The 19,689-nt window shown below is 36.4% G+C and overlaps 1 protein-coding gene across 3 annotated transcripts in view; it reads left to right on the forward strand.

The window, feature by feature from the left end:
* The window catches only part of LOC103040198 (butyrophilin-like protein 2), a 275,510-nt gene that overhangs the window by 74,361 nt on the left and 181,460 nt on the right, over positions 1-19,689 (forward strand). For 2 of the 3 annotated variants that reach the window (XR_007424467.1, XM_049464767.1), the window contains exon 1: positions 864-977. The exons of the other annotated variant lie outside the window; for it this stretch is intronic. Coding sequence is in view for 1 of the 2 variants with exons in the window: in XM_049464767.1 (XP_049320724.1) it covers positions 926-977 (52 nt within the window). In the remaining variant the exon portion in view is untranslated. Of the gene's footprint in view, positions 1-863; positions 978-19,689 lie in introns of those variants that run through there. 3 annotated transcript variants of the gene reach the window in all.

Below are 19,689 nucleotides of genomic sequence, written 5' to 3' on the forward strand. Positions count from 1 at the left end.
GTTGCAAAAAGACTAAAGTTGTAAATTGTATATGAAACAAAAAAAGAGTGAATAACATTGTAAAGCATAGAAAAATGTTGGATGTGTGATTTTTGTTAATCTGTTTGTATGAAATATGAGAAATAACAGGTAACACTGTTGGCAAGAAAACATACAAACCATATAAGACAGAAATTGGAAAAAGAGATAAATAATGTCAAATAATTTTTTAATAAATATTTTAATTATATAAAAGATATTGAAATGTGATTTGTTTTTGCGATATGTTTGTATGACATGACAAATATATAATTAATAATTTGCTAATTAAAAATCGTGAAATTGTAACTTGTCCCTCTAGCATAGCAACTGGCCATAGAGTAGGGTGACCAAACGTCCGGGTTTTTTTCAAAAAGTGAGTTGGAGTGAAGCTGAATAGATAACAAAGTGAAACACAGAATTAGGTGATAATTTTATGATGCATGCTTTACAACCAGTCAAACCACAAAGGGAACAGTGTACATAAAAATAACAAAATGGAAAAAAAACCCTAGAAGAAGTTCTAGAAGACAGTGTTCTGAAACATTATTCATTTTATTATTATTATTATTATTTTTTATTTTTTTTTTTTAACAACTTTGTTTTAAAAACCTCTAGGCTGTAGTTTTATACAGATTTGGAGCTTCATATTGCTTCAAGACACTAAATAACCTTGGTAAGTAACGTGAGAGGACTCTTCTACTGTTGCTTTAAAACACTACACTACACAAACACTAAAACAATCCCTCATGCCGCTGATTGGCCGGTTCAAGTTTTTAGCTGTTATGTGATTGGCTCTAATCGCCCTAAAGATTCACAGCCGCTCTCGGGCCCCGCCCACTGCTGGCTAAAGTGAAAGTAAAGAAGTCTCCCGTTATTCGGCAGAGTTTCTCTCCCTCGAGTAAAGATGGGTTTTTCTATCTGCGTTTATCTATCAGGACTCTTTCTATCCTGTTCCGGTAGGTGATATTTAAACTTGACTTCTTTCTGCTGTAATTTATTAAATAACAGAGCAGAAGATCATGCGTATACAGCGCCTTACCAGCGTAAATACTCTCTGCTATTTATATAGGCCCTTACCACCTTAAATACTCTCTCCACTACTGTCTATAACTGCTGTAATTACAGCTGAGTATATGTACAGAAAGCAGGGTATATAAACGAGATAAGCTTCTAAACGTTTTACAACCCAAGAGCTCTGTTTTTTGATATAAGAAAGGAAGTAAAAAAAAAGTTATGCAAAACATAACTCCAGTAGGCCTACCAGACCTAACAGACAACGCCCAGTGCCAAAACGTTTTGTGGTGCCATAACAAAAATACCATGTACATCAGGATCTTTGTGTAACTAAATTTGGAGGTGATAAATGTTAGTCTGTTGACCTTGTTTTATTTTCTCTTAGGTCTCCATGTTTTAGGTCCCTCTGGTCCTCTGACTGTAAGGTTGGGGGGTTCACTGATGCTACCCTGTTATACTAAAACCCTCATACCCCTGGAGGAGCTGGAGGTGGAGTGGATGAGAACGGACTCTTTAGTGCATTTTTTCCAAGATGGAGAAATTCGACCAGAGTCTCAGAACCAGGCTTACAGTGGAAGAGCCAGTTTCTTTACTGAGGAGATCAAGCACGGAAACTTCTCCCTCCTGCTCACAAATATAACCACTGAAGATGCAGGAATTTACAACTGTTATGTTTACAGACAAGATGAATCTGCTCAAACTTCAGTTCAAATAAAGGAGATCGGTGAGTGGTATAATTTTGTCACACAGTATATGTAAAATGGGCTGTAAAATCATAAGAACTATGAAAAGTTCTGTGGAACTGACACCAATAAATCCAGAATACCTGGTATCTTACTTCCGGCGCCTGACGCGAGTGGCTGCCTGTTCCGGTAGCTCCGTCTCCTTTGTGTGTTTTTTCTATTTTTTTACGTTTATTTATCGTCTCTGTGCTACTACAAACATCTAGTGTGCATCCCTAGAATTTCCCCTCGGGGATCAATAAAGTATCTATCTATCTATCTATCTATCTATCTATCTATCTATCTATCTATCTATCTATCTATCTATCTATCTATCTCTATTTCGTATATATTACTGATTTATCTTCTTCAGGAACACAGATGCTGTGAACTATCGTAGAGGATTGTCTTGTGATATATATCGCGTATCAGACAATGACAGTGTCATGTTATATTTGTGGAAAAAGTAATGTAATAATATTGTACCGTGCGATGACCTGTGATTCCCACCCCTAGTATGAATTCATTTTAGATACAGTGGTTTGAAAAAGTTTGGGCACCCCTGTTCATTTTCAGGATTTCCTTTATAAATCATTGGTTGTTCGGATCAGCAAATTCAGTTAAATATATCATACACAAGTGTTTCTCCTGGAATGCCGTGTTCTTTTTCCACCATGCGTACAGCCCTCCAAATAACTCAATTGTAGTTTCATCAGTCCACAGCACCTTATTCCAAAATGATGCTGGCTTGTCCAAATGTGTTTTAGCTTTAGCATACCTCAAGCAACTCTGTTTGTGGCGCAGAAAAGGCTTCTTCTGCATTTCTCTTCCATACAGCCTCTCCTTGTAAAGTGCGCTGAATAGTTGAACGATGCACAGTGACTCCATCTGCAGCAAGATTATGTTGTAGGTGTTTGGAGCTGGTCTGTGGGTTGACTATGACTGTTCTCACCATCCTTTTCCTCTGATCATCTGAGATTATTCTTGGCTGCCTCTTCAGGTCTTATCTAGAACTGTGCCTGTGGTTCTTCCATCTCTTCACTATGTTTCTCACAGTCTTTCAGGTCATTTCTCATAACTGGATTCACCTGTGTATGTAGTCCAAGGGTCAGTGAATTTACCAAACAAATTTTGTGTTCCAGTAATTAGTGCTAAAGCTATTTAAATCAATAAAACATATTTATGCACCTGTCTCATTACTAACTTAAAAAGTGCACAAGAACCTTAATGAAAACCTCTTTTTACATCATGTAACGCTAGTTTCAGCTCTGTGCTCCGCCATATTTGTATTGATAATGTCATAGACATATAGAGAGTCTATGTATATATGTCTATTACATTAATATTACTACAGATATTGCTTCTTTAAGCTGGATAATGGTGGAAAGGCTATTTATCGGGCAAATTACGCCCTGTGTACGACAAAAGTCCATTTCACACTGGAGTTCTCCTTTAATTTCACTTCTCAAATATGACCGTGTTGCTCTGCTATATGATATATTTAACTGACATTGCTAATCCGAACAACCAATGATTTATAAAGAAAAGTCATGAAAATGATCAGGGGTTCCCCCCCTCCCCCTTCTATATCTATGAGGAACAGTTTCTCACAAAAATTAGTGTAGTCATCATGAATAAACACACATGTGCATTTCAATGAAATAAAAAGAAAATATAAAAGTGTTTTAAGGGCTTTAAACTGAACATATCGTGGCTTAGTGTCTAATGGAGTATCCTTCACTAATTTCGGTCGATATGGTAAAATTTCAATATTGATATGAACAATATAAAAACCACCACCTGTGGTATAGCTACATCATCACACACTGGCACTGCCAGCCTATGGAAGCCTATAGTGTTCTGTTGTTTCTTCTCAGCTTAAATGCAGTGAACTGATGGCAGTGTATGTAATGAACATTAAAAAGTAACTGGAGCTGTAAAAACTGTATATCTCTTAAAACACCAATTTATAGGTTCATTGGCTACTCAAAAATGTCTTAAAGAATAACTACATTCTAAGACAACTATACATTACAAGATAAAATATGTTGCTCTGTAATAAGAAAATATACCAGCTGGAGCTGGGCGATTAGCTTAAAAAATCTTCAGTTTTCAACTACTAAATGATACCCTACTAAAAATCAAACTACAGACGAGAAAGAAATGGTTCAAAACTAGGTTTACCTTAATTTTGGTTTCACTTTAATTTCTCCTTTGGGATTTACATGAAACCAGAAACAAGCCTGTAAGTTTGGATGGCAGATCATACCATTGTAAATAGTTGTTAATTTGGAATCAATTTATATTTTTAACGCTAATTAATTACAGCACCAATTTTGTCCCCAACTACCACCATAATCTGCGCCGCCCTCAACCAACGTGCAGGATTAAATTTTTGTCTGAACGACTGAAACAATCCAACACTGTGTTTAGGTGTAACGCTTTGGTTCAGACTTCCAGCTCAGACCCGGATAGAGAGCTTTGTTTGTTTTTCTCTCTCTGTCTCTGCGCCAGATAGTGAGCTTTGGGGCAGGAGATAGGACACTTGGACTCTTTCTGGCTGTAATTATTCCACTTGCTTATTTATTAGCTCATACATGAACTACTTGTCTATCCGATTTGAACCGGAAGCACAATTTGTACCACATATGCGCAGTAGTACAATTATGAAGTTTCCTCACGTCACTACTGTTACTAATTTGCGGTTTCGCTAAGCGATTTGTACTTTGCTGTAAAAGTAAACAGCCAGTTACTGCCTGAATTAGACAAAGTGTTCCAGCTGGTGTCTGCTTTTATATATCATTTATTCATATACTCAACAATCCAAATAGCCGTGTTGCTTGATTCTATATTTAATATATTTTAAGTAAAATGGTCTGTTGCTCATGTATAACTTACTGTAGTTCTACAGCACATTGTCAAACCTGAGTAATGTACAATAATGTCGCCAGGTATCGTACAGAAATAAAAAAAAAATAGTATTTTGATGAGTGTGTTGGAGTTGTGTCTCTGATGGAGATCTACTGACCTCTGCTGGATATTTCACATATACATTAAATTAAACGGTGCTCTTAAAAGATCTTTTGAACTGTATATAATTTGATAAAATAAATTTACTTCATAAATTGCTGGCCTACTGCTGATCTTCAGTGTTTCATTTCATCTCAGTACGGAATGTTATTGAATTTGATAAGATTATTCCTTATAACTAACACAATTATTCATTAATTGTTTTCATATAATTCCAAAGTAGTGTAATCAGGATCCTGTAAACAGCATCATAGCAGCAAATTCTGGGCCCTATACACTTTCAATGTCAGTGGGCCCCTATCCATGCCAGTACATGAGGAATGTGAGTGAAAAAAAAGTCAGGATTTTCATGGGCCCCTTTCCCTACTCAGACCCTGGGTAGTCAGGTCCACTTTTCCCCCACTACCACGCCCATGCCTGTATATATGAATTAAAAGCAGACACCCACTGGAACACTTTGTCTAATTCAGGCAGTAACTGGCTGTAGCACACACACAGTAACACACACTAACACACTCTCTCTCTACGCTCTCAGTGTAGCTACACATGTGACCGCGCTCTTACCGTAATGGACAGTTTACACATCACTGAATACTGGCCGTTACATATTTCCCCCAGGCCATTTATATGATCATTCCTGAGATTTTTATACTCAGCAAAGTTTTAATTCAGAAATCCTCACAACCAAGCTGAGATGTTTACAATCCAATTTATCATGCTTTTTTCAGTGCCCTATGTTGATTTTTGATTTCTCCCCTCAAACATACAAGTATACACTAGTATTTTAAAATTCACAAAAAAAGCTGAGACACATTTAAACTCTGCTGATATTTCATGAATTATCTTATGATCTGTGTGGTCATCTATGGGTTGAGTGTAGAGTCGACCTATTGAGTGAATATATTGTAGTTCCTGAAATTTCAATAGTTTTAGTTAAAACACATATTACACTGTCTCAACACATGGATGACATGTAATACATTCTTTTTAGTATACAAAAAATAATGTATTACATGCCATCCAAGAATGTACTATATGCCATCCATGTGTGTAATATGTGTGTTTTAACTAAAAATATTGAAATTTCAGGAATTATAATATATTATGTATTAAAAATTATTTAAGTAATATTGTATAAATTAGGTATTTGTAATTAGGGAATATTGTATGAAGAAATTCAGTAAAGTTTACTAAAAGAAAGGATTGACTGAAGTTCAGTTCACTTATTTACTCTATGTAACATATACAGACATACTTGAGTTTCAGTTCTCAGGCCCAGGCACACTAGATGCATATTCGGGGGGCATTCAGGGATGATACAGATTGCGTGTGTGAGTACACCCTTAATAGAAATGTCTATTCAATAACTACACTCACTGGCCATTTATTTTAGAAACAGCATCCATAGAGATGCAGTTTTACTGCTCCTTTATTCCACCTTGGATGCACATACAGTGCATATAAAAAATAATGCAAATGATGCTGTCACCACCATGCTACACAGTGGGCACATGTGCAGTTTTTGGTGTCTACCAAACATAGCCTCTGATCTAATGACCAAAAAGCTCAACCCTTTACGTCTTTGTAAATATGCCTAGCTCTATGCAGATTTACTGGGAACCATATTCTTTACATTTGTTAGCTTTTTTATACTACAGTCAATGAGACACATTACTGCACTCAGCTGATCTCCATGATTCCATTTATAAAATTAGTAAATGGGAAAACATTCAAGGAGGTGGATATTTGTATAGGCCCTGTATAAAGTAGCATATTTAGATTTTTCTTATCTGATCTGATGCTTTATATTTTTTTAGAGCGTTTGACTGTGACTGGAGGTCATGTAATATCTGCATACGTTGGTGAGGCCGTCACTCTGAACTGCTCTGTAGACTCCCATATCCCACCTGAAAAGATGGAAGAAGTCTCATGGAAGAAAGTGGGTAAAGATATTCTGTTGCTGATGTTGCAAAAGGGTGAGGTCAAGACAGAATCAGCTCATGGGAGCTACATGGGCAGAGTCGAGTTCTGCAGCCTTGATGAAATCCACAAAGGGAATTTCTCACTTAGATTAAAGGATCTCCGCACTGAAGACAAAGGCCTGTATATGTGTGAAGTTCTCTCTGGGGATTTTTCAGCAAACGCAACTGTGGAAGTTCAGCAGCTTGGTGAGTTTCACTTTTATACACAGTGATAAATGTAGAAATAAGTATGATTGTCTACAGTTTTGTAAGGCTTGTTGTAAAGATAAGACTAACTGGACTATGAATATTTCATAACCCAAATTATAAAAGAGATGGACGCTGTGTAACATGCAAATAAATTGAAATAAAACAGAAAGCAACGGATTACATACAGCATCTTTATCAGATTTCGGATGTTTAGGTTTTTAATAATTCTATCAGTTAAATACAAAAGTAAGCAAATTATTTATCTACTCTATGGTTTATTAAAGAGAATGAATGAATAACTGGAATAGATATAAAAACTTCCTGCATTGAACATCAGTCAGTAACAGTAGCTGTAAATAATGTGTCTCTTACAGCACTAGTATATAGTTTACTTATTGAACTTAGAACACATGAATACAACTAAATAACAGATAGGAATACAGGGAGTTAGCTTAGATGTTAACTGTTTTCTGTGATTAATTAATATTTTATATCAGAATGAAGTTACTGTGCTGGTTAGATATGGTAAGTTCTGCTGTTTGATATGATGTGTATGATGTCTATACATTATCTGCCCTACTTACAATGCCTGTAAATATCTGCATACCTCTTTGAAACAGTCACTTTTTAGTCTTACATTTGAAATTAAAACTCAGACCAAAGAATTTCTTCTCCAATTTTATTTACATACTTTCCCTTACCACATTCAAGCAATGGGAAAAAATTAAAAGGTTCTAACAATTAATTAAAAAAATTAAATGCAGAATAACAGGGTTAGGAAAGACATCAGTCCCCTGATTCAGTACTCCTGATTCAGTACAGTATGTGTTCCCCGGGAAACTGGATGTACTTGGAAGCATCCATATTTCCTATAGTCCTGACCAATTGCTCAGTTCCTGCTGAAGAAAAACACCCCCATAACAAAATGTTACCCCCACCGTGCTTTACAGTAGGTCTGGTGTATTGGTTGTGGTAGGCTGTGTTTGGTATTCGCCCAAACACAATCCAGAAGGTCAATCATGGTCTTATCTGACTATAAAACCTTTTGCTACATGTCATTAGAAACTTACAAGTGTTTTTTGCAAAGCACAAACGAGATTCAGCATGACACTTTTTTTAGGAGTGGCTTCTTTTTTGCCATCCTGCCATACAGGCCAGCTTTGTGAAAAGCTTGTGAGACTGTTGTCACATGCACAGGCAGACCATCCTCAGCTATACAGCCTTGTAGGTCCTTCAAAGCTGCAGATGGCCCCTTGGCAAAGAGTCACCCCAGCAATAAATGTTACCATACATATACAAAATACAGTATACAACATACTATAGTAAAGACAGTTGAGCATGGAGATAAAAAAGAATAATAATAAGAAGAATATGCTGTTATTGTAAGAAGTTATATATATGTATTTGTATCTGTATGTGTCTCACAGGTTTTTCCAGTATGCATATTGGGGTTTTGTTTCTCTGCACACTGGCTTTTGTATTTCCAGTCTTTCTAAGCTATCATGCTCGCACATATTTAATAAAGAAAGGTAAGTAAATTCTTTATTTACTTCTTAATTTGATCATAGAAATTTGTGTTGCAGTCAAACACTCATAATTAAATACTTTATTTCCTCTAGATTACGGAAGAACCCCCCTGTCTGTACAGTGTGTGTTTGTCATTTCTCCGAACGTTGCTATGTTTCTTGCTTTCATCCTCTGGGGTGTAATCGAGGGTAAGTGTTGTAATTAATGATTCGCTCATAATAACTGTACTGTTGAGTCTCATGTTAAATTAAAATGTATTTACAGTTTTTTTTTACAGCTGCTAACAAGTGTTCCCAACGCTTAAATATTTCTTTAAATCTTTCAACTCACCAACATATCTACCTCTCACAATTAGCTTTATAGTTCGTTTCCTGCTCAAAAGTATATTTTGTTCACTTAAAACCAAGTTCTCTGCATTCACTAACTCTATCACAACACAACAATCCTCAGTAAAACTCTATCACTGTTCTCTATTTAAAAGGGAGCCAATCACAACACTACCACTGTCTGGTTAGAGATGGAATGAGAATGGTGAAATGTGTTCACAAATATCCTCATGTTTCCTCACACCTGTAGTCTTTCTGCTTCTGGCACCTGTTGTTGGTAGAGTTAGTTAAAAACAGCAGAAGCACCTGGTCATATTTATGCTGGAGGTTCTTGACCTTCTCACTGTTCATTTTAAAAGTAACTGTGTAGAACAGCTTCAGCTGAACATTGTGTTTGGTCCTCTGTAAATTTGCTCTGGTTTCTCTGTTTAATTGCATTGTCAGAAATTGCAATGTATTCAGTGGCTTGTGAGCATTTTGTTATTGAGTAATGCTGTGTGTACATTTTAGAAATATGTTAATTGATGGCACATTGTATAAAACCAACATTAATTTAAGCATTTAGCAGTACTTTAGATACTTTTTCTAAACTTTAGTTCAGCAACACACCTACCTCATACAGTTAACCAAATAGTTCATATTCTGCACAAAAGCTCATTTTGTTGTACAAAAAAGCATCATCAACTTATTTTTTTGAAACACTAACACACACTCTCTGTTCCAGAGCTACGTAAAGTCAGATACTGTTTAACCACTTTAAAAATAATAACAGCTAATGACAGAAACAGCATTACTGTTGTACTCTCACTGAAAACAGCTTTCTTATGACCTTTTGTACTTGATTGTCAAATGTGTGCCTTTTTGGCAGCATACAGTGGTATGAAAAAGTTTGAGCACAAATGATAATTTTCATGTTTTTCCTTTATACATCCTTTTTTGTTTGGATCAGCAATTTTAGTTTAATATATCATATAGCAGACAAACACAGTGATATCTGAGAAGTGAAATGATGTTTATAGGATTTACAGAAAGTCTGCAATAATTATTTTTATAATTTTGTAATTTATATATATATATATATATATATATCATTTTATTATTATAAATAAAATTAAGCAGGTGCATAAATTTGGGCACCCTTGTCATTTTATTTATTTGAATAACTTTAGCACTAATTATTGGAACACAAAATTAGTTTGATAAGTTCATTGACCCTTGACCTACATTCACACAGGTGAATCCAAATATGAAAAGGGGTTAAGGTCAAAACACAACTCCCAAATGACCTGAAAACAAAGACTGGTTTAGAGGAAGGATAAAAAAGCTCTCTATGAGGAACAGAGTGAGGAAATGGAAGACCACAGGCACAGTTCTAGTTAAGACCTGAAGTGGCAGCCAATAAAAATCTCAGATAATCGAGGAGAAGGATGATGAGAACAGTCAAAGTCAACCTACAGACCACCTCTAAACACCTACATCATCATCTTGCTGCAGATGAAGTCACTGTGCATTGTTCAACTATTCAGCTCACTTTGCACAAGCAGAGGTTGTGTGGGAGAGTAATGCAGAAAATGCCTTTTCTGAGAACACGCCACAAACTGAGTCGTTTGAGGTATGCTAAAGCACATTTGGACAAGCCAGCTTCATTTTGGAATAAGGGACTGTGGACTGATGAATCTAAAATATTGATGTAATTTTTCTGTTGGGGCACCCAAATTTATGCATCTAATTTTGTTTAAAGAGTTATTGCACACTTTCTGTAAATATCACTGTGTTCCTCTGCTATATGATATGTTTAACTGAAATTGCTGATCCGAGCAACCAATTATTTATAAAGGAAGATCATGAAAATGATCAGGGGTGCCCAAACTTTTTCATACAACTGTATTGTCTACAAGCAAATGAGTATTTCTTTGTAAAACTATAGCTTAGACAACAAAATAGTACACAGTTATCTACTTAAATAATATTAATTATAACATTTATTAGCCTTAGTCCCATATTGGCAAAATTAAAATACACAAGCACACAAAAAAGTCTTACTCTTCTTTTAAAACCAGAACCCATTCTTACTTCCTTTTACCCATTCTTCTTCTCTCTCTTCATTGTCCTGACAAAACTATTCTGCTACCTCTACCTTGTCTTGGACTATGTTTTCCTCTCCCCTGCCCTGGAATAAATATCCCTCTCTCTTGTGCTGGACTAACTATTATACTGGACTAACTCCTGCATTACAAAGACAAACCTGTTTCAGATATTTCTTGTATTTTAACTTTAAATGTGAGTGGCATGTTATTAAAACTGATTTTTCTTTTCTAGGGTTTTTCGCAGAGGCTGCTACTTGCTCAGCCCTTAATCTTCTAAGGATTGTTTTCCTGTTTTGGACTGCTCCATATTTGAATACATTTCAAGGTACAGTTTACTGATCAGAGTGATGGAAAATGAATAGTGTATTTGAGTGATATTCACTGCTCAAAAAATCATTACATCATTACAGTATAACACAGTTAAACTTCTGGAATATGTTTAGTAATTATTCTTGTTTGAGAATTAAGTCCACCTCCTTTTGTTGAAATGAAAGTAATAAAGCTGCACCATCAACAACCAGACAACCCCAAGAAAGGAATATTTTTGTAGGTGGCAGCCACATACAAATACCACTGATTGTTCACTAGTGTTCTTGTCTCTACCTGCTGCATGTTGCACAGGCAGTCCAGATCCTCCAGGATTACACATCCATACATGCTGTCAGGGTTTGCTGTGTGGAGCCAGGTGAGGGTCTGATCGTAGGGCTTTAACTGGGAAAGTTAGAAATCCCCAAAGTCATTGTTAGACCAGGTGCCATTGACTGGAACTCAATCCCTGAATCTATTTATGAACATCTGGGATTATCAGTGCATCAACAGTGCTAAGCTGCACCACAGACTGCCCAGGAGCTCACTGATGCCCTGATTCAGGTCTGGCAGTTTTTACTGTGATTTCCAGTAAGAAAAATCAAATCCCAGCTTTGATGGGTTAAAGGTTGTGGATTGTGTGTTTTTATGATTTTCTTTTCTAATAATTACACAATTTATATCAGTAAAGATCTCCTACCTTCAATTTTTGTCCATTGCTTGTTGTGTGATTTAGAGGTTCCCTTAATTTTTTTGACCAGTGTATATTGTGATACATACGTCCAAAATAAACAACTTTAATACGTTTTATTTTATTATCACTCTTCATTATTCATTAAGTGCTGGAGCCGTGAATGATATAGGAAATAAGTATAATTAGGTTATAATTGTACATTTGTTATTTTACAGATAATGTCTGTAGATTCATTAAACGTTCAGCGGATACATTGGAATATGCTGTGATAAACACTGTTGCTTTTTCAGGTAAGTACATAAAATCTTAATTGACATTGTGCGATTCATTTAATATTTAAAGTGTTTTAAAGTGAACAATATACAGTAGCATGAAAAAGTATTTGCCCCCTTACAGATTTCTTTTGGTTTTGCATTTTTATCAGATTTTCAGATTATCTAAGCTTTAATATCATCCAAGTATAACTTGAGAAATATAAAAAAATACTTTTTAAATGATGATTTCATTTATTCAGTTTCACTAACCACAATTAGGCATTTTACCTGTTGAATTACCTGATTACATGTAGAATTAAGAAATAATTTAAATATAACCTGTCTGACAACAGGTTATTATACAGTTATTCCAAAAGGGAATGGACAACAGGAGGTCATAAAAATAACCCAGAACAACATTTAAAGAACTGCAGATCTCACTTGAGGTAGCTTTATAGAAGAAATCTCTTCCTCCTGCATAGTTTTTTCTAATACACGTGACTGATAATAGGCCAGCTTCTTGGGAGCAGCGTGTACGTGGCGGGTTGTAAGGCATAAAAAGTTCCTCCAGATAATGCGGGGCCAATTCATTGAGGGATTTATACATCAGAAGGAGAATTTTATAATCTATACAAAATATTACAGGTAGCCAGTGTATGGATGAAAGAATTGGGGGGAATGTGATCAAATGTTCTAGCTCTAGTGAGCACTCTTGCAGCTGGAGTTGAATGCATTCTAATTCCCTGTCCTGACTTTGGGCCTCAGTTTAAACATAGTCTTAGATGACTATATTTGGATGAACTGTGTTTTTTATGTTTGACTTCTAAGATTAATTTTCACTAACAAAAATTGCGACACACACATACAATGCTATATAAAGCATCACTATATACAGGATTTTATATTGTCCACATGTTTAAGACTAGCCTTCAAAAGTGAACGGGCTGCACACTCTCCAAACTGCTCTGTAGGAAGTATACCAGATACTAGATAGATCTACCCATCAACACTAGATACTAAAACATTCACTCAAAACAAATTTCATATAGAGAGGCTTCAGGGTTTAAGATTTAATTGACTAATCAGTTCTTTTGTTTGTGTTCTAGGTCTTGCCTCACATTTGTGGCAGGTGTATCAGGGAACACAAATTTCATTGATAATTATTATAGTGTTACTTCTACTTCTGCTTTACATAAATATCTTTGTTCAAGGTAGGAATTGCAGCTATTATATTAACCAAGATATCTTCAGATAACCTGTCTAATAACTGAACTTACCCCTGTTCCCCCTGTTTACTGTCTGATACTAATAATAGAGAGGTGGGGTCTGTCTAAACCAGTGAAATGCCATATCTAGTCCAACATTTTGCATAGAGTTTGTCTTTGGGTATTTTATTGTATGGTGTATTATTTTCTGTGCAGTAACCTTGGCTATGTGGAATGAGTTTAATTTAGAATTATTATTTTTTTCTTTGTTGAACAAAAAAATATGCGCTCAAAAAGAAACGTTATTAAATTACAGTATAATGAAGAATAAAAAACTCCAGGGGCATAGCAAACACTTTACACACCCTGTGAGGACAGTTGCTTCATTAATATGCAAGTGGAAAATTTATGAAACCAGAGCAGAGATGATCTTTGAGCATGTTAACCAAGAAACACCAGAAAACTACAGTCCCTCATAATCAGAAACAGAGCAGAAAAAAAATGATCTGCTTGTGTTGCTGTTTTTTTTTATTCCAGACAGAGTAATGCTTACTGTGGCATTAGACTTTATTGAGGTATAAATAGATTAATTAGAGTAAGTTAGCATAGTTATCATTATAAAGAGTCAAGTGATGCAGATCTAAAAGATAACAGCTAAAAAACTGTTCCTACACTCTGCAGTCATGATCTTTTCCAAGCAGCTGCTGAGCCTGTTCAAACCAAGAGACAAAATTATTAAACAAATAATAACAATACAATCAGTTTTTGGGTTGAAGCCCACCTCTAGAGACCTGTGCAAGCGCATTAACCAGAGCAAGAGGAAAGATGTTGCTTCTTGTGCGTTATTGAGCCAAACGCTACAACAAAATTGGTGCTTTGAAGTTTGTGAATCCTTTGAAATTTCTTTATTCACTAAATAAAAGTTAATCAAACAAATGAGACAAAGATATTAAACTAGTTATTAGGGGTGTAAGGATACACTCTGTTCATGATTCGATACGATTTACGTTACTAAGTTCACGATTCAATTTTATCGCGTGATTTTAAACAGATGTGAATTAAAACATTGTCAGAGCACTGCTGCACACTGTGGCCAACAACAAGCTATAAGCTAGCAAAGAAACAAAGAAAGAAAACAAGACAAATCCCAACAGAAAGAAATACAAAAACTTTTTATCTAAAAAATAAACAAAAGAAAAATTTATATGAAATTGGAAAACTAAACTAAACCCAAAATACTAACAAAAATAAAATCTAACAAATTTCAAAAGATAAACATGAAACTCAACACAATAGAAAAGCAACAAAAAAAATATTACAAAAAAAATGCAAATATCCTAAAGCTGCTCTCCATGGCCGAGCACTGCCACCACAATTAACAAAAAAAAGACAAATTTCAACAGAAAGAAATAATATTTAACCAAAACAAATAAAAACAAATGAAATTCCTGCACTAAATAAACTTAAAAGAAAATAAACTTTTTATTAAAAAATGAGCTCAACAGAAGATTAAATATGAAATTGGAAAATAAACAAACTAAACTTATTTGTGTATCATTCGTTCATTTGATATTCAATTGAGATTCAAAATCGAAAAAAATATATATATATTATTTCATTTTTCATTTTTGAATATAATACCAAATAACAGCTTGTATTTTCAGTTTTTTATTTGATGATCCAAAAAAATGGGAAATAAAAAAAAAAACAGATCAGATTTATTTAGATTTCACCACCGTCTTATTCGGATTACCGTTCCACCATAAATGCTTACCTCAGTAACACACAGGCAGTCATCCTTCAACAGTAAAATGTTTATTTCCTTTATTCATGATCGAAATTTACTGTATTTATGTTCCTGTGGTCGCAAAACCTGAACTAAAATGTAGCAGAAATCCTGCGAAACAGAGTTTAGATTATCTGGCCGAACCCGACCCCATGCCCAAGAAAATGTCTTTGTTTTTGTCTAGCGTATGTTTTTAAAGCTATTTTTTATTTATATATAGAATCACAATATAGCAAAGTAACGAATCAAACTGTTTTTTTCTTTTTAAGTTGCACAAGTTAGAATGTTATAATCACGCAGGTCTGGGGCTCACGCACACGTGAGCTCCTCCACTTGTCCGCATTACGCACTTGACTGTGCTGTTCTTAATAAATTATCTTAAATAATATATCTGCACTTTTTTAGTGTTGCAGTGTTAATTAACATCATTCTGACCAGATTTTGCTCATTCAAACATCCCGAAAACAGTTTTAAAAGGTTTGGCTCTACGCTCTACTTACTAAAAAATGTGGGGTTTGAATAAGGCTTGGGCTCATAATGACAGTTAATGGGGTGGGTTGAGTCAGGCTCGGGCAGACCGTGTATGGGCTTGAGCCGGGTCGGGCTGGGCTGGATTTTATGACATAGGCAATACAATGTCCAGATTTTGCCTTAGTTGGGTCAACCATATGTGGAGAGCGCGGTATTCACTGTAGAGCTTAGATCGGGCCCAAAAAATCCAGTCCGATCCGAGCCCATGAACGTTCTGCTTGAGCCCAACCTGAAATAGACTCAAAACTAATAATATTATTTTAAAGGGAGAATTATAAAATAGACGTAAAACTAAAAATATTATTTTAAAGGGAGAATTTAGGCCAATTGGCATCAGCGTGCTGCAACACTTCCCACCAGTGGAGTTTCATATGATTTTTAAATAATATATAATTTAATATAATAATAATAATAATAATAATAATAATACTAATAATAATAATAATACTAATAATAATAATAATAGTTGTTTTGTTGTTATTATTATTATTATTATTAGTAGTAGTAGTATTATTATTATTATTATTATTATTATTATTATTATTATTATTATTATTAGTAGTATTATTATTATTATTATTATTATTATTATTATTATTATTATTATTATTATTATTATTAGTAGTAGTAGTAGTAGTAGTAGTAGTATTGTTATTATAATAAGCATTGTATGAGCCAGTGGTGGGTCATGCAGTGTAAAGATTTCTACATCTTAAAGCCCTTCTCTGATTACTCTGGTTACAGCAGTGGAAGCTTGAATGATGCGCTAAACATCATCCTACCAAAACGACCTTTCAGGAACAAGTTACAAGTCTTAAATTAAATGAATAAAGGTGTCAAAGGTGCCCTTCATTAACCATTTGATCAGTGAAACAGCCTTGATAGAGCTACAAACAGCCCCTGTGGTGGGGAGACAGCATTATTTGAATGGTTGAATTTATTTATTCATTTATTGTGGTTTTGGTAAATCCTGAATACATTGCATATAGAAAGCCATACTGCCTCCATACACCCCTACTTATTATTTAATATTAAGAAATACTATCAGAAAAAAAAAACTGGTTTATTTTCTCATTATTACATTACTGTCTCGCTTACTCACTCTGTCTCTCTCTCACTCTTGCTCTCTCCTTCTCTCTCACTCGTGCTGTTTCTCCCTCTCACTCACTCTGTCTCTCAGTAACTTGTTCTGTCTTAAGGTAACTTGCGCTGTCTCTCTCACACTTGTGCTCTCTCTCCCCTCTCTCTCTCTCTCTCTCTCTCTCCCTCCCTCCCTCTCCTGAGATATTAAAATACAGTAGATAATCTTATGAAATATGAATATGAAATGTTGCTTGCCCTCTTCTTACTCACAGATTCTCAGGTTTAACCCAAAATGTTGTATCATGTATATATTGGTGGTGAAGATCTTTCATTCCAGATTGTACAGACTGTACTGATTATGCTCTTTTTTACAAAGGGTTTACAAAGACTAACAGTCAAGCCTCGATTTACTTCCTGGCAGCACTCATCAACTTTTTCCGAGGGTTGGTTGTTGTTTCGTCATATGGCCCAAATCTAGGTAAGTATCACATTTCTCTAGTTTCTGTTATATACACTATGTACCGGCACTTTTATACATAATTTATTTACATTGATGTTAGAACAGCACATCAAATCTAAGGGCTTGTGAAGAAAACAATTATTGAATCAAATCAGGGAACGAACAGATCATCTACATTTTACTGCATTTTGTTGACATTGGCATCAGACATTCAATGTTTCTTCTTAAACCAAGGGTGTTAAAAAAACACTTGACTTCAAAAATACTTTACTGTAGGGTAATATGAATAAGGATGCCTTTAAACAATTTAGGAAAGCCCATATGATTATGTCATGTCTCTGGAAGCTTCTTTTAAAAGGTTTATTGGCAACATCTCAGTTAATTAGAGACACACCTGTGGACATATTTTAAGGCACTCCTAAACATACTGCCACTTTGAGTAACATTATGTGAAAGTCTAACGAAATTAACTAAGATATCAGAAAGAAAATTGTGGACTTTCACAGATCTTGTTCATCCTTGGGTGCAATTTCCAGATGCCTGAAGGTGCTTCGTTTATCTGTACAAACAACTATATGCAAGTACACACAAGTGTTACGGTTTAGTGGGGAGGTGGACTCAAATGCAGAGTTGTTTTATTTACTTATTTATTTTATTTATTTATATTTATTTGCTTATTTATTAGTTGTATTATTTATCAATATATTTGACATTACTTGTGTGTCTGTGTAAATGGTTTGATAGATCTGGGATGGAGTGCTTGAAGCGGAGTTTGAACTCCCAACCTTTGGAGTTGCAGACGGGTGTGCTACCACTGCTCTACTTAGGGCGTATGTAGGGGGCTCCACACAAAAATGGACGTAGGTGGGAAACGTGGAACCAGTTTATGCGAGACACCTCGCAGCGGAAGGTCCCTAGTGGACAGCCACACACGTTGACCCACGGCTTCTTTTGCGATCTGAAACTCGTTTTCTGGCCTTTGAGGTCGCCTGCAAGGTGGCACGTGCCTTCTGCCAGGCCCTGCGACACCGACGGACATACTGCTCAGCAGAGGATACACCCACTTCCCTCACCTGTTCCACAAATAGTGGAGAGGAGTACCCGAATTGGCATTCAAAGGGTGACATACCCAAGGATGAATGCCACAGTATCTGTTTCTGTATTAGCCATAGCTCTATAGTTTGTGCCCATCACATTCTTATATTCATAAATTAGTACCTGTTATATTAGCCATAGTTCACATTAATTCTCTGTACTGTTTTTGTTCTGTTATTTGTTTGTTGTTTGTTTGTACTGAGCGGGTCAACCCGAGTAGGATGGGTTCCTCGGACTGAGTCTTGGTTCCTTCCAAGGTTTCTTCCTCTTAAAGGGAGTTTTTCCTTGCCACTGTGTCACCATAAAATTGGCATCTCTGTGGTGCTGCTCATAAGAGGCGTGGACCTGTTTTTCCTGTAAAGCTGCTTTGTGACAACCTTTGTTGTAAAAAGCGCTATATAAATAAAATTGAATTGAATTGAATTGAATTGAGGGTGTTGTGGAAATACGCTGCCCAGAGCAGTTGGTCAGTCCAGGATGTCTGGTTGCCCGCAGTGAGGCAACGTAGCAGTTGGCCGAGGTCTTGATTGACCTGCTCGGTTTGCCTGATCAATTTAGGGTGGAAGCCGGAAGTGAGACTCACTGTGGCTCCCATCAGCTTGTAAAAGGCTTTCCAAAACCGGCTGGCGAACTGGCGCCCCCGGTCCGACACAAGATCCCGGGGCATGCCATGTAATCTCACGACGTGTTGTAGAAGAAGATCCGCAGTTTCCTTGGCAGAGGGAAGTTTGGGCAGCGCCACAAACTTGCATGCCTTGGAAAAGCGGTCCACAAGCACCATTACAACCGTGTTGCCCTTTGATGGTGGAAGACCCGTCAAAAGGTCCAATGATACATGGGACCATGGACGGGACGGGATCGGTAATGGGTGTAGGAGACCAGGCGGTGGTGCCTTGTTCTTTTGGCATACCTCACAAGAAGCAACGAAAGCACAAGTGTCTTTGTCCAACCCTGGCCACCAGAAGCGCCTTCGGAGGAACTCCAAAGTTCGGACTGCCCTGGGATGGCCAGAAAAAGAGAAGGAATGCCCCATTGCAGGAGCTGCTGACGGACAGCCAACGGCACATACTGGCGACCGGGGGGGGCCACCCCCTGGGTCAGGCTCCTGTTGGAGGGCTCGTGCAATGGACTCCTCAATACCCCAGCGGAGGGGGGCAACTATTTTGGAGGCAGGGACAACTGGTTCAGGGACTGGCTCAGGTCTAGGGGGGGCCCAACATCTGGACAGGGCATCGAGCTTGGTATTTTTGGAACCTGGCCTATAGGACAGAACAAAATGGAAACGATCAAAGAATAGAGCCCACTGGGCCTGACGTGGGTTCAGTCTTGATTTCTTCAAAGGCTTTCTGAGCCTCCGCTGTCCAGCGAAAGGGCCCC

The sequence above is a fragment of the Astyanax mexicanus genome, chromosome 15 (assembly GCF_023375975.1).
Source record: "Astyanax mexicanus isolate ESR-SI-001 chromosome 15, AstMex3_surface, whole genome shotgun sequence".
NCBI lineage: Eukaryota > Metazoa > Chordata > Actinopteri > Characiformes > Acestrorhamphidae > Astyanax > Astyanax mexicanus.